Raw genomic sequence first — 13,566 nt, forward strand, 5'->3', positions numbered from 1 at the left:
CCCTATCAAAATGTTTTTGTTTACAATATGTGATAAAAAAGCATGAGCTGGCGCACACCCAGAGAATATTATTTAGTGTAGCGGTGCTGACTAACAGCGAATAAACTGTAAGCTATAAAAATAATAAAAAGTACAATAAAGAGAGTCACACACTCTCTATATACAGTATATATATATAAATATATATATATAAACTCCCAGTCATTTATTGGGTAAACCACCAATGCTTCAGCATCACTGTGCCTTCTTCAGGGTGATGTAAACAGATATACCTTGGTTTTAAACAAGCTCAGGCTGGAAAAAGCGTATTTTGTTGACACAACTCTTAATTGTTACTGGTTATCCTTTGTTGCGTTATTTTTTAGCTACTTGGACAAACTTTTGATTTATTATAGGGAGGGCTACATGTCACCTCAGCACCCTGGCAAACATAAATATTAGTAAGATCATCTTTGAATAACGAACGCCCTCTGCTGGTCAATTTATGTACTGTTTATTTCTACGGCGTCCACGAAGGACCAAACTAGAAATTCCCTATTACGGATTCGTTTGATGAGTTGTGTCCTAGCGCCATCTCCATATTTTTTTCAAAGACCCCTTTGGATACAGCCCGGCAGGGAAAGGGTTAAGGAGCGGGGGGTCCAGATGCCTCCTCTCCTGCTCGCTATGACGAACAAATGAACTCCCGGGGAATGAAATTTAAATTCCACAAAGGAGAAAAAGTCCTATGTTTCGAACCTGACCCTACGAAGGCTAAAGTACTCTATGATGCTAAGGTAATTGGCTTGTTGTTTAGCCAATAGTTTGTTTGCGGTCACAAGACTGATACAGCATGCAATTCCCAAACATTTTGATTGCCGGTTTTTATGGCTTTATCCAATACTGTAGCTAAGTTAGACATGTTTATTTGATATATCCGGACAGACCACAGAAGGCCCGATCGAGGTTGCCATGCTAGCTAGCTGCTAAAAGGCTAACGTTTGCTATTAGGCTAACGTACCATTAACTGGTAGGTTTATGGCAAAAACGAGGCCATCAATAATGGCTGCAGCCGTGTTGTTTGTTGCTAATCTCTGCACATGCTGTAGCCAAGTTAACGCGGGTATATTATTTTTTAGCTAGCTCGTAGCTGCTACATTTAGCCAACTAAGTAGCTAACGTTAACTGTCATAACAACAACTGTCCGCTAACGTTGGAAGTAACGTTAAACTAGCTAGCGGTAACGTTAACCACCAATGGTGAATTAACATAGGCTAGCTAACGTTAACCCATGCTATGTGCAAGGCCAGGGCAACAAATTACAATCAGCCAACCCTTTGTTTACATAACATTAGCGAGCTAGCGCCAATTAGTAATGTAACGTTAGCTAACGTACTGTTAGCTAGCTGTCTAGATGTGGCGATACATTTGCCTGCTGTCTGTTACACGCCAACTTGAGTTTGTCGGCTACCGCTAACGTTCATTTCTGGAATTGTATGTTTTAGGTCGTCGATGTTGTAATTGGCAAAGATGAACGTGGAAAGCGAGCCCCAGAATACCTGATTCACTTCAATGGTTGGAACAGAAGGTAAACTCACACACAAGACACAGTCTGAGTTGGTGGGCTTGAAGAAGGGATACTGGGGAGGAGGATGGGATGGATGGATGGATGGGAGGGTCATTCCCTGTTTCTATGAGTGGTTTAGGTTCATTTCCCCATCCTTTGTGGGCTCTGCCTGTCGAGCAGCAAAAGGGCTCATTTTCCAACATACTGTTAGCTGATAATGTTTACTTTGCAAGCTACTGGTCGAAATCTTCTACAGTCGGCTAAACATAGTGGTACGTTTTATTTAACAATCCCTTAAACAGTACGTAGTTGTCAATGGCTTTAGCTGTCTATATGGTGGAAATCATTGAGTGTGGAGAGAAACCTTCAGTGGAGCTTTGTCCTTTATCACTTAGACAATGCTGTTATGCCAACTGCATGCAGCTTGAATTGGAAGGGGAGGTACTCATCATCTGTTGTTTTTTGTTGTGCTACAGTTGGGATCGATTGGCAGCAGAAGACCATGTGCTCAGGGAAACTGACGAAAATCGCAAATTACAACGTAAACTGGCTCGTAAAGCTGTGGCTCGCATGTAAGTTTGTCTCCATTGGAGAAGATCGGAAAAGTAAGCATTAGGCTTGACTGCAGATTTGGTGCAAGTGTCCTGTCTAACTATGTCCACTTCAACCCACAGGAGGAGAAAGGGATGGGGGAAGAGACGTCGTCGTCTACCCGGTGTTGAGTCAGCTCTGAAGACACTTCCTGAAGAGAAGGAAGAGAGTGATGACGCATGTGAGTTTGACTGTTTCGTCACACGCAAACTAGTGCTAGTGCAAAGTAGTTTATCAGAATGTCTTTTCATTGGAAATGGCTTGCAAGCTAAAATGACATGTACTTTTTTGGTGGGGGTATCTTTCAGGTTTGATTACGTCTTCAGACAACAGTGACGAGGACGATTCCGAGGATCCTGAATCTTTGAAAAGCGAGGAGAGCGACTCTTCCGAAGATTTGGACAAAATGGTAATGTGTTTTGAGTTATAGAGTACGACAGACAAATATGTTTTCTTAATACATAACCTATCAACTCGGTTGTTCTATTGACATTGTCAGAAATACACATTTTGACAAAATGGCTGGATGGATCTGACTGTTTGCCCATCTATCTCCAGCAGGAAGAGCAGGAAGCTCACGCTAAGATGGAGAGTGAGGACAAGACCATCAACATAGACATCCCTGAGGTTCTCAAGAAGAAACTGGAGGATGACTGCTACTACATCAACAAGAGGAAGAAGGTGTGTCATTAACCTCTAGGGGAGGTGGGACAAAATCGTCCCACACTATTCAACAGCCAGTGACAAATCAGAGCGCCAAATTTAAAACTACAAAATGTCATAATTCAAAGTTCTCAAACATAGAACTATTTTAAACCATTTTATAGATACACTTCTCCTGAATCGAACCACGTTGTCCGATTTCCAAAAGGCTTTACAGCGAAAGCAAAACATTAGATTATGTTAGGAGAGTACATAGACACAAATAATCACACAGCCATTTTCCAAGCAAGCATATATGTCACATAAACCCAAATCACAGCTAAATGCAGCACTAACCTTTGATCTTCATCAGATGATACTCCTAGGACATTATGTTATACAATACATGCATGTTTTGTTCAATCAAGTTCATATTTATATCAAAAAACAGCTTTTTACATTAGCATGTGATGTTCAGAACTAGCATACCCACCGAAAACTTCCGGTAAATTTACTAAATTACTCACGATAAACGTTGACAAAATACATAACAATTATTTTAAGAATTATAGATACAGAACTCCTTTATGCAATTGCTATGTCCGATTTTAAAATAGCTTTTTGGCGAAAGCACATTTTTCAATATTCTGAGTATATAGCTCGGCCATCAAGGCTAGCTATTTTGACATCTGCCAACTTCGGGGTCACCTAAACTCAGAATTACTATTAGAAAAATTGGATTACCTTTGCTGTTCTTCGTCAGAATGCACTCCCAGGACATCTACTTCAACAACAAATGTTGTTTTGGTTCCAAATAATCCATAGTTATATCCAAATACCGCCGTTTTGTTCATGCGTTCAGGTAACTATCCAAACGGTGACGCGCGAGCGCATTTCGTGACAAAAAAATTCAAAATATTCCATTACCGTACTTAGAAGCATGTCAAACGCTGTTTAAAATAAATTTTTATGCTACTTTTCTCGTAAAATAGCGATAATATTCCAACCGGGCAACGTTGTATTCATTCAAAGGCTGAAAGAAAAAAATTGAGAAGTCTCGTGAACGCGCATCTCAGTCTCACTGTCCCCAGGCTGACCACTCACAAACAGAGCTGCTGTACTTTGCCCAGAGACAGCAGACATCCCATACCACTTTCTGGCGGCTTTAGAGAGCCAATGGAAGCCTTAGAAAGTGTCACGTTACAGCACAGATGCTGTATTTTTGATAGAGATGCAACAGAAGGACAACAAATTGTCAGACAGGGCACTTCCTGTATGGAATCTTCTCAGGTTTTGGCCTGCCATATGAGTTCTGTTATACTCACAGACACCATTCAAACAGTTTTAGAAACTTTAGAGTGTTTTCTATCCAATTATATGCATATTCTAGTTTCTGGGCAGGAGTAGTAACCAGATTAAATCGGGTACGTTTTTTATCCGGCCGTGAAAATACTGCCCCCTATACCACAACAGATTAAACAAAGATAACACCCACTTTATTGTAGTGTCATATACCTATTCCTAACCCTCCAAATCCTGAGATATTGGTCACGTTCAGTAGGGACAAAATGTATAAAAATGGGGAGGTACTAACTGAACTAGTCCAATAGAACACAGATTTGTCATTTTCTGTAGCAATTTTTTTTGCCTCGATGTACCCTACTGAATGCGACCCTTGACTTTTGACAATTCAACATCTCACTGCCAATGAGCTGTGATCATGAAGGGCCTTGTTCTTTTTCTCCCCAGTTGGTGAAGCTTCCGTGCCAGATGAACATATTGAACATCTTGGAATCATACGTGAAGCACTTTGCCTTCAACGCAGCCTTCTCTGCCAATGAGAGGTACAGAAGTCACCAGAGCACCGCCCAGACCAGCCTCAGTCCTCACTATGTTCCTCCAGAGAAGAAGTGAGTCCCCAAAGCACAACATTTCCCATTAGCCTTTTCGCCTCCCATGGGCTACATAATGTTTTTTTTTTTTTTTTTGACATTGCAGGCACCTGCCAACTGACTGATCTACAAATCACCTTGCATCATAAATAACTACTCAGTGTTATTTGTAGATCAAGTATGTCAGTCACAATATTACCAATAAGATTCGATGCTCTCGAACATGGTCATCGTGGATGAAATTATCTTTGTGATAGTAGCTAGAAGTCACCATTTTGTTTCAGTGAGGAGCTTTGCAAGGAGATGGTGGACGGCCTGAGAATCACCTTCGACTTCACCCTTCCCATGATCCTCCTGTACCCCAACGAGCACGCTCAGTTCAAGAAAGTCAGCTCCTCCAAGTTTTTCCTGCCTATCCGGGACAACACAGCCAGCTCCAGCAAGTAAGACCGACATCAGGCTATGTATGCAGTCTTCTTGAATAATTAACATCGGGTCATTTTCAGGTGGGAAAACTAAACAAAATGAAGTTGAAAACGTTTCACTGTTGGAAGACGCTAAGTACATCAGGCCATTTGTCCAGTTTGTATATCTGACCTAAGATGAAAATGCCAGTGACAAATTATTGTACGTTTCTTTGGTTTTGTGATGTTGGATGTCATTACCAAACTGGTCTTTCTTTGATCATCTCCACCCCAGGACCCTGCGTGAGCGCACCCCCAGCCCCTCGGGCCACAACCCCTCCACCCCCCAGTCCACCGACAGCCAACCGGCCCTGAGCGAGGCCTCTACCACCACGGCAAACCCCACCACCACGCCCAAACGCCGGCGCTGTGCCTCCGCGGCCGACCCCGACGCCCCCCAGTCCCTGCGGCGCTCCACACGCCACACCTCTGGGGGCGAGCGCATGGCGGGCGAGGGGGGCAGCGGCAGCGCTACGACCTCACCCCAGCCCAAACGCCGCCTCGCCAGCCTCGACACGCCTGCCCAGCTGCCCAAGTTCTTCCTCAATCTGGAGAAGAGTGAGTGGCAAGAAAACACACTCAATCACAGAATAAACAGTTGATCGTGTAGTGCTTTACTTTGTGCAATGTCACTCGTTGCCTCTGTTGTTGTAATGACCATATCTATCCTCTAGATGGCACTCTTCCCTGTTGTCATACATTACAGTACTCTCCCAAACACATGGAATATTGTCTGCGCACAGCTTCTCAGTGCTACAGCACACAGTAAATGTCTGTTTCTGAAGTGTCCATGCCGATGTTGTCCTCCACCCACGCCATCAGTTGATTGTCTGCCCTCCTGTCCCCTTCCCAGAAACCCCTGTCCACAGTGGCTCGTCCTCTCCGTTGCCCCAGACGCCCAGCAAGGAGGGCAGCGGCGTCTTCTCTGGCCTGGAGAGCCGACGGCACAATGAGCTCAACGAGGTCCTGAGCTGGAAGCTGACCCCTGATAACTACCCCCAGAGTGACCAGCCTCCCCCACCTTCCTACTTGTACGGCTCACAGCACCTCCTACGCCTCTTCGGTAGGTGTCCGCCTAAGCCCTTTCTCTGCGTGTGTGTGTGTGTGTGTATGTGTGTGTGTGTGTGTGTGTGTGTGTGTGTGTGTGTGTGTGTGTGTGTGTGTGTGTGGGGAAACAGGGATTGTTGTTTAGTTCAATATAGCCTCCAGTCACTCGTTCTCTTTCAATCTTGTTTATTCCCCTCATACAGTGAAGCTGCCAGAGATCCTGGGGAAGATGCAAATCCCAGAGAAGAACCTAAGGGCCCTGGTCAAACACCTGGAGCTCTTCCTCAGGTACCTCCCATCTAATTATAGAATAATCACATGTTTTCTTTACTTTCATTCTTCTTTTAGTGATCAACCACACACCATAACTAGGCTAGAACCAGGACTACAATAATCTCTTATTTTGGCTGCCATAGCTCACCTCCATACAATCTAGGCCTGGAACATTTCCTTGTGCTGCCGTAAAGCCAATGTCAGGTGACTATTTAAGAAGGAAATGTCTTGGCAATAACCTTCCTGGTTAAATAAAGGTCAAAAATCACATTTTCTAAACTGTGTGGTTTGAGCTCTGAATAGTGATTGGCCAAAAGCTGTGGTATACCACGGGTATAACAAATTACTATATACTGTTGTAATTATGTTGCTAACAAGATTATAATAGCATTAAGGCACCTCGGTGTTTGTGGTATATGGTCAATATACCACAGCTAAGGTCTGCATCCAGGAACTCCACGTTGCGTCATGCAGAAGAACAGCCCTTAGCCGTGGTATATTGGCCATATACCACACCTCCTCAGGCCTTATTCCTTTAATAACCCCTCAAGCCAAATTAACGCACAGTGGAACCGAAGATGCACAATAAACCAGTCTCCAGGATTAGTGACACTGACTGGGCGAAGTCCGTTATCCGCCAGTCAATCACTGCCTGGTGTATAATTGGGCCGGCCGCCTTGCAGGAAGGGACAGGCTGCCGTTTAGTTGCCGTGCCGATGACAGTTCCATGATAGACTTCCTTTGATCACTGCGACACGATACTGCCCACGTCAGCATTTCTTTGGACGTGCTCATTTAGCTAGCCTGGTGAGTGGTTTCCACTTGATGGGCCTCTGACGTACTAACGTTAGCTTAGCATGCAGAAATGTTTGGACGCTGCGGCAGCTTGATGGACCTCTGCTGTAACATGTACGTTAGCCTATAATAAAAAAAAATGGTGGACAGTGCAGCCGGAGAATAGAGAGATGGGTTTTTCCCCCTGGGGGCTTTTTGTATATCTTAGAGAGGAATGGGGGTCCCTGTTGGGAGCAATGGGAGTACAGTGTGCATTGATCTGCTGACACGCGCACACAATCCTCTCCGCCTATCCAGTGTTAGCCCCGTCACCTGAAGTCTAGTGCATACACCGGGGCAGTTAACTGTGGTGTAATGCTATTAGGTAGCAACTCTCTGTGTGATTCATGCAGCTCACTGAGTGGAAAAAGTGCTCACTGACCTGTAAGCTGGCTCAGACTGCATGCCTGCCACGGTTATTGTAGCCATAATATCGTCTAACAGGATGTGATCAGTCGACGATGGCTTGCGATGTTATTTATGCAGAGGGATTGATTTGCTGTTTTTGTGTCTGTGCATGCACCTCTCTGTGTGTGTGTGTGTGTGTGTGCGCGCGCACCTGCATCTGTCTGTGTGTGTGTGTGTGTGTGTGTGTGTGTGTGTGTGTGTGTGTGTGTGTGTGTGTGTGTGTGTGTGTGTGAGAGACTGTCGGACTACATTAAAGTGAAGGGAGTTGAGTGGGCGTTACACAAGCCTGCGATTCTAATCTTTAAATCCTGCCCAGCGATCTTCAGCTGTCCCCAAACCTAGGGGATTTATTCTCTCTCCTTCATTAATCAAACGCCTGCAGTTTCCCCTCCAGCCACCGCTCAGCGCTGTTGCACAGAGAGGGACATACGACTCCTTCTCGCAGCTGGGTCCGTCTCAATAGTCTATTAGGGGCTTCTTCCACTAGTGTCATCTTTTTATTGACAATAAACACGTTTCCATCCACAATGTTTTATGCAAGTGAAGTCATTCCGTATAAAAAGAATCGTGACAGCTGTGATGGAAACAGGAAGTTTCTGTATAATTTGATTAATTTGTTCATTTGATATGGTGGGATCTTTTTGTGTCAGTAAAATGATGTGAGAAATGGCGGTGGAAAGGCCTTTATGCACAAATATTGTTATAATAACCATAATCTCGAAGTAAACTTGGGAGTCACGCGATGACATGGTGTGGGGTCCTCCCAATACGACTCTGGGGAAACCATGCAGTTTATTAAGCTATGATGTACTTCACAGGGTGGTGAAAGTGTACGATATGAGCTTGATGCTCCTTTCCAATAAATATCAAAGGTATTACTCTGGTGACATGATCGATGCTTGACTGCCATTTGACAAATAAAAATATTATTCTCATGTGGACTAGCCTACCAGCACTATCGGCAAGCTGTTGGCTAAACCACACGTGCCAAGACCAGACTAGGCGCATTTGCTATTTAACGCAACTGTTTTTGTCATAAAACTATCGACAAGGTTGAAAATGTGATGAAATTCTGATTTTTATTCGATACATGAAAACGTAAGCGAAAAAGACAATTTTGTGCTTTGGTTTTTATCCGCGACAAGTCAATGCACATTGGCTTTGTGCAGATTTTGGAATATTCGCATGAAAATCTGTCGCTAATTGGATGGATACCTGGTTACTTGTCTGAAAATACAGGAGGGTTCAGAGAAATAATGTTGGATGCTTTAAGCAATATATTGATGCCTGCCTACGATGGGCGTGAACAGCTGAAGTTAAATCCCATTTATTTTAGTCTGCTACGGATTGAAAACTAATATCTTTAGAAAGGAGGTCTCTTCAGACTAGTGAGAGACAGGAAGGGAATAAAACCTGACTGGATGTTGACTGTAGCAAAGTGGAGAAGTGCATGCCGGGTTTGGGCACACGGACGGATCTCTGGAAGAATGGTGAATCGTCTGGTGTGTTTCCGTGATGCAGAGGGAGGGACAGTGGTGTAAAAATACTTTAAAGTACTACTTAAGTCTTTTTTGGGGGGTGTCTGTACTTTACTATTTGTTTTTTACAACTTTAACTTCACAACATTCCAAAGGAAAATAATGTACTTTTTACTCTACATTTTCCCTGACACCCAAAAGTCCTAATTTCATTTTGAATGCGTAGCGGGACTGGAAAATGGTCCAATTCACACACTTATCAAGAGAACATCCCTGGTCATCCCTACCGCCTCTCATCTGGCGGAATCACTAAACACAAGTGCTTAGTTTGTAAATGATGTCTGAGTGTTGGATTGTGCCCCTGGTTCTCCATAAATATAATAAACAAATGGCAATTGTGCCATCTGGTTTGTTTTAATATAAGGAATTTAAAATGATTTATACTTTTACTTTTGATACTAAAGTATATTTAAAACCCAAATACTTTCCGACTTTTACTCAAGTAGTATTTTACTTGAGTCATTTTCTATTAAGGTATCTTTACTTTTACTCAAGTATGAGAATTGGGTACTTTTTCCACCACTGTGGAGGGAGAGCGAGAGAGTGCCTAATGTGTATGAGAACGAGGATGCCTGTGTCCGCCCAGCTGCACTCCTATAAAAATGTGTCCATATCTAACATCTGCAGAGAAATCTGGTTCAACTTTACGGCCTTTGCTCGACGAATGCACTGACTAATAGATAGGACGACCAATAAATAATGAAATACATCTGGAGCCACGGTCCCGTGGTCCGTACTGACTAGTTCGGTGCTCCACAATGATAATAATTTGTCGCTGGTTAGAGCGCCTCTTAATTTCTCCCTCTGATGAGGATAATTTGTTTACAGACAAATTAGAAGATTGGGTAGAGCTAAGATGAGATGGCAAGATTTAGAGGATTTGGTTGAGCAGCGGTTACTAAGAACATTCCGGATTATTTTCCCTACTGATTAGATGGGGAGATTTTCCCTCTCCAACTCTGGCGAATTGGGTTATTTAAGGCAAGTTACTAAAAGCACTGACTGACTGCAGGCCTGGAGTGGGGGAGGGGTGTTAACAAGCCCCGTGTTGGAAGGAAGACACCAGGATTGGGAGTGCTGAGTAACTAGTCTGGTCTGTGACATCCACAGTAGTCGGGGGAGTGATGCATTTCCCACGGTGGTCTTTGCTTCAAATGCATGAGCTGTCTGTTGATGGCCGTGCTGTGTTAACTAGCCTTAACTTCATACTTCTACTCAGTGTGGTGAATTAGACCCCGTTATGGTGTTATATCTATCTTCTCTCTTTCTTCTCTCTCTCTCTCTCTCTCTCTCTCTCTCTCTCTCTCTCTCTCTCTCTGTCACTCTTCCTCCTCCTCTCTCTCTGCTCCCCAGGTTTTTGGCTGAGTTCCACGAGGACTTTTTCCCGGAGTCGGCGTACGTGTCGTCATCGGAGGCCCAATACTGCATGAAGCACCCACGGGCTGTTTACTGAAGCCGTTTATCTCACCCTGCCTCGCCCTGAACTGCACTGCTGGGAGGGGAGCTCCGAGCAGCTTCCCAAACCATCCCTTTCTTTCACTTCCTCTCTGAGACTGCGCCATTAGCCCTCTCTATGTTCACCCCTTGCCCTCCTAAATCCAACCCATGCAGCTATGTGGTTTTGCCCGGCCTATCGGAAAGAAGTAAAGCAAGGGTCTTGGGCTTCTGATTGGCCCAGTACCTCACTCTCCCCAGCCCCCAACCTGGCAGTCTGGCCTTAGACCTCCCTGGATGCAATCCATACCTAAAGCATGGACGTCTACTTGTTCTCCTAGGCTGTAGACCCTAACCCCCTGCTGGGGTCTTTCCCATGATGCTGACTTTGTCTTGCTTTCTCTCGCTCTGCGCTCAAGGACCACGTTTGGCCGTCTTTCTCTAACAGCATCTGCGTCTGATCCTTCTCTCCGTCCGCCTAGACAAGCCAACACAGAGAGAAGGGCTATTTGATATGTTTGCTTTGTGTGTGACTATGTGAGACTATTGGCTTCTCCTCGACTCGCCATGCTTGCTGCCCCAAGCCACGCTTCAGTGTGTGTTGTCGATTTCTAAATGCTTGTAGAATGTCATTACTCTGGTAATGTCTACTATCTGTGTTCCTCTTGCTTAGAGGGGCTGTGAGGTTATGGCCACTGTGTGTTCCTATTTATATTTGTCATGGCATTACCCGCAATGTTTGAGAAAGGTCAAGTGTGTTGAATCAGTTGATGTATAAATTCCTTATTGTGTTTTTGTTTTATTATAAACTCTTAACTTGTAGACTCGAACAGGAACACACTGCGGAGGTGGAAATGTAAAAATATCAACTTTTAGTCTGTTTTCTATTAGTCTTATCTGAAATAAAAGTTGGAGCAATGTTTTTTTTTTTTTGCATGTGGTTTATGAATATTGCTGTTCTGTTGATTCATAAAGACCTAGGGCGGGATTCAATGCAAGGCGTGTTATATGGCAGCAAAATCTAAACAGGTAATTGAGCCTTGAGCCGAACTGCGCAACGTTTACCGTGAATGCAATCTCCGCGAATGTTGTTGCCTTTTAAAAGGTGAATTGTCGGCGGTGTAGATCGCTGTGCTAAAACGCGCCATGCGTTTTAATCCTGGTCCTATTCTCTGCTGTTCTTCTCTCCTTCAAGTTGAGTCCCTTTTTCCTTAAAGAAACATTCTTCACTATAAAGGTTGTTCTAAACTACAGCAAAGTACAAGGGCAGATCGTTGGGTTTATCCTCAGGGTGAATCGGCCACGGTTTGAGATTTAACAGGGCCTTTGGTCTCACAGGTGTGATATTTGAGAAGGGCAGCCCAGGGGAGGGAGCCTGGACCAAAGGCAGTGTTCTTCAGAGGATGACTTCAGCCAGCCTCCTTTGATGGGCACACAGCGTTTTGGGTTGTGCCCTGTCTGTCAGTCACTGGATTTTGGTGCTGCTCTATTGATTTGAGGTGCCGGAGGTCCTACCAACACACAGTGCCCGTAGACCAGGGATCATCAACTAGGTTCAGCGGTAGGCCAATTTTTATTTTAGATGATTGACAGGGACGGAACATAATTTCTGAGAATTTGTAGATTGCAAATTGACCTTAAGAAGCTCAAAACGGATCTAATATTTGTCTAAAACATAATCATTTCAACCCTTACTTACATTTGTATGCAATCTCGTATACGGTATGTCTGTTATGAGTGGGAATACTTTGGAACAGATTTGAAATAAAATCACTTTAAGCTGATTTGCTGGTGTTTTTACAGTCTTGTCCAACAATAAAAAATAAAACTGAGGGGCCAAATAAAATCACCCGCAGTGCCAAAATCACCTGCACACCAGTTGGGGAACCCTGCCGTAAACAATGTCTCCCCTCTGTCAGCTTCTGCTGTAGAAACCCTCTGAACATTGACCAACACACACACACTGCCTCTGAATATGGGTTCTTGAGTGTAAAGGCCAGTGTTGCGATCAACGTACAGAATATTTTTGGCTCTGAACAACTCCAGTGGTTCTGGTTGCTCTGACTGAAACCCCTCCCTCAAGCTATCACATTGCCTCAAAATCAGGGGTATTCAACTCTGACCCTACGAGGTCCGGACTACAGCTGGTTTTCTGTTCTGCCTGATAATTAATTGCACCCACCTGTTCCCAGGTGTAAATCAGTCCCTGATTAAAGGGGAAGAATGATAAAAAGGACGAACTGGCTTCAAGGCCCAGAGTTTGAGGACTAGATAGTGTGTTTGGGGTGTTTTTTGAGGGAAAATGCTTAGGGTGGCTTTTGACTTGTAATTACAGTCCTATCATGTGGTAAACATCTCTAGGCCCTGAGGGTCAGAGGGAATGACTAGAGCCTCATCTCGCCACCGGCTAGCCTAGCACTGACCCTCTTCAGAACAACCAGATAACTACACCAAGGTTCCGGAATCACTGGAAAATGTGATGGATTGCAATGATAGGATACAGTATGTAGGCTTAACCAACGCAGTTGCCTTGTGGTAAGTGTCTGCCCAGAGAATGGGTTAGGGGTCAGTCCTCAGTGGAGTCATACTCACAACTCAAAATGTCACAAGTTTGCTGGCTGTCCTCCAGTGGTATCTGTTGATGTATTATTCGCCTACATATTTTTCATATCAGATTTCATTTTGAAAATACACTGCTTTTTTCATCCAAATACTTTAAAGTGTCTCGTACACATTGACACTCACCAATGAAAACAGGGACAAGTATATTGTCCACATTTTGAGTCCCACACTTACTGTAGTTTGTTTTCATTCAGGATTGCCAAGTGGCAGACTATCACATATTATTACATTGGCTACAGTCGGTGCAGTGCTGAAGCTTTCTTCAATACACTAGG

General features: G+C 44.0%; 1 protein-coding gene across 2 annotated transcripts; it reads left to right on the forward strand.

Moving 5' to 3' along the window:
• The first annotated feature begins 508 nt into the window (after positions 1–508).
• Positions 509–11,591, forward strand: LOC106574410 (MSL complex subunit 3). 2 transcript variants are annotated; one of them, XM_014150282.3, is made up of 12 exons: positions 509–776; positions 1,485–1,567; positions 2,023–2,118; positions 2,221–2,318; positions 2,446–2,546; positions 2,696–2,818; positions 4,529–4,689; positions 4,956–5,114; positions 5,371–5,693; positions 5,989–6,198; positions 6,386–6,470; positions 10,589–11,591. In XM_014150282.3, the coding sequence occupies exons 1-12, from the start codon at positions 678–680 to the stop codon at positions 10,686–10,688; spliced, it is 1,638 nt and encodes a 545-aa protein (XP_014005757.2). In that variant the 5' UTR covers positions 509–677; the 3' UTR covers positions 10,689–11,591. The 2 variants fall into 2 exon arrangements, with proteins under 2 accessions (XP_014005757.2, XP_014005758.2); XM_014150283.3 differs by having other exon boundaries at positions 2,699–2,818.
• Positions 11,592–13,566: the final 1,975 nt, after the last annotated feature.

Source organism: Salmo salar, chromosome 16 (genome assembly GCF_965601325.2).
Source record: "Salmo salar chromosome 16, fSalSal1, whole genome shotgun sequence".
Lineage (NCBI taxonomy): Eukaryota > Metazoa > Chordata > Actinopteri > Salmoniformes > Salmonidae > Salmo > Salmo salar.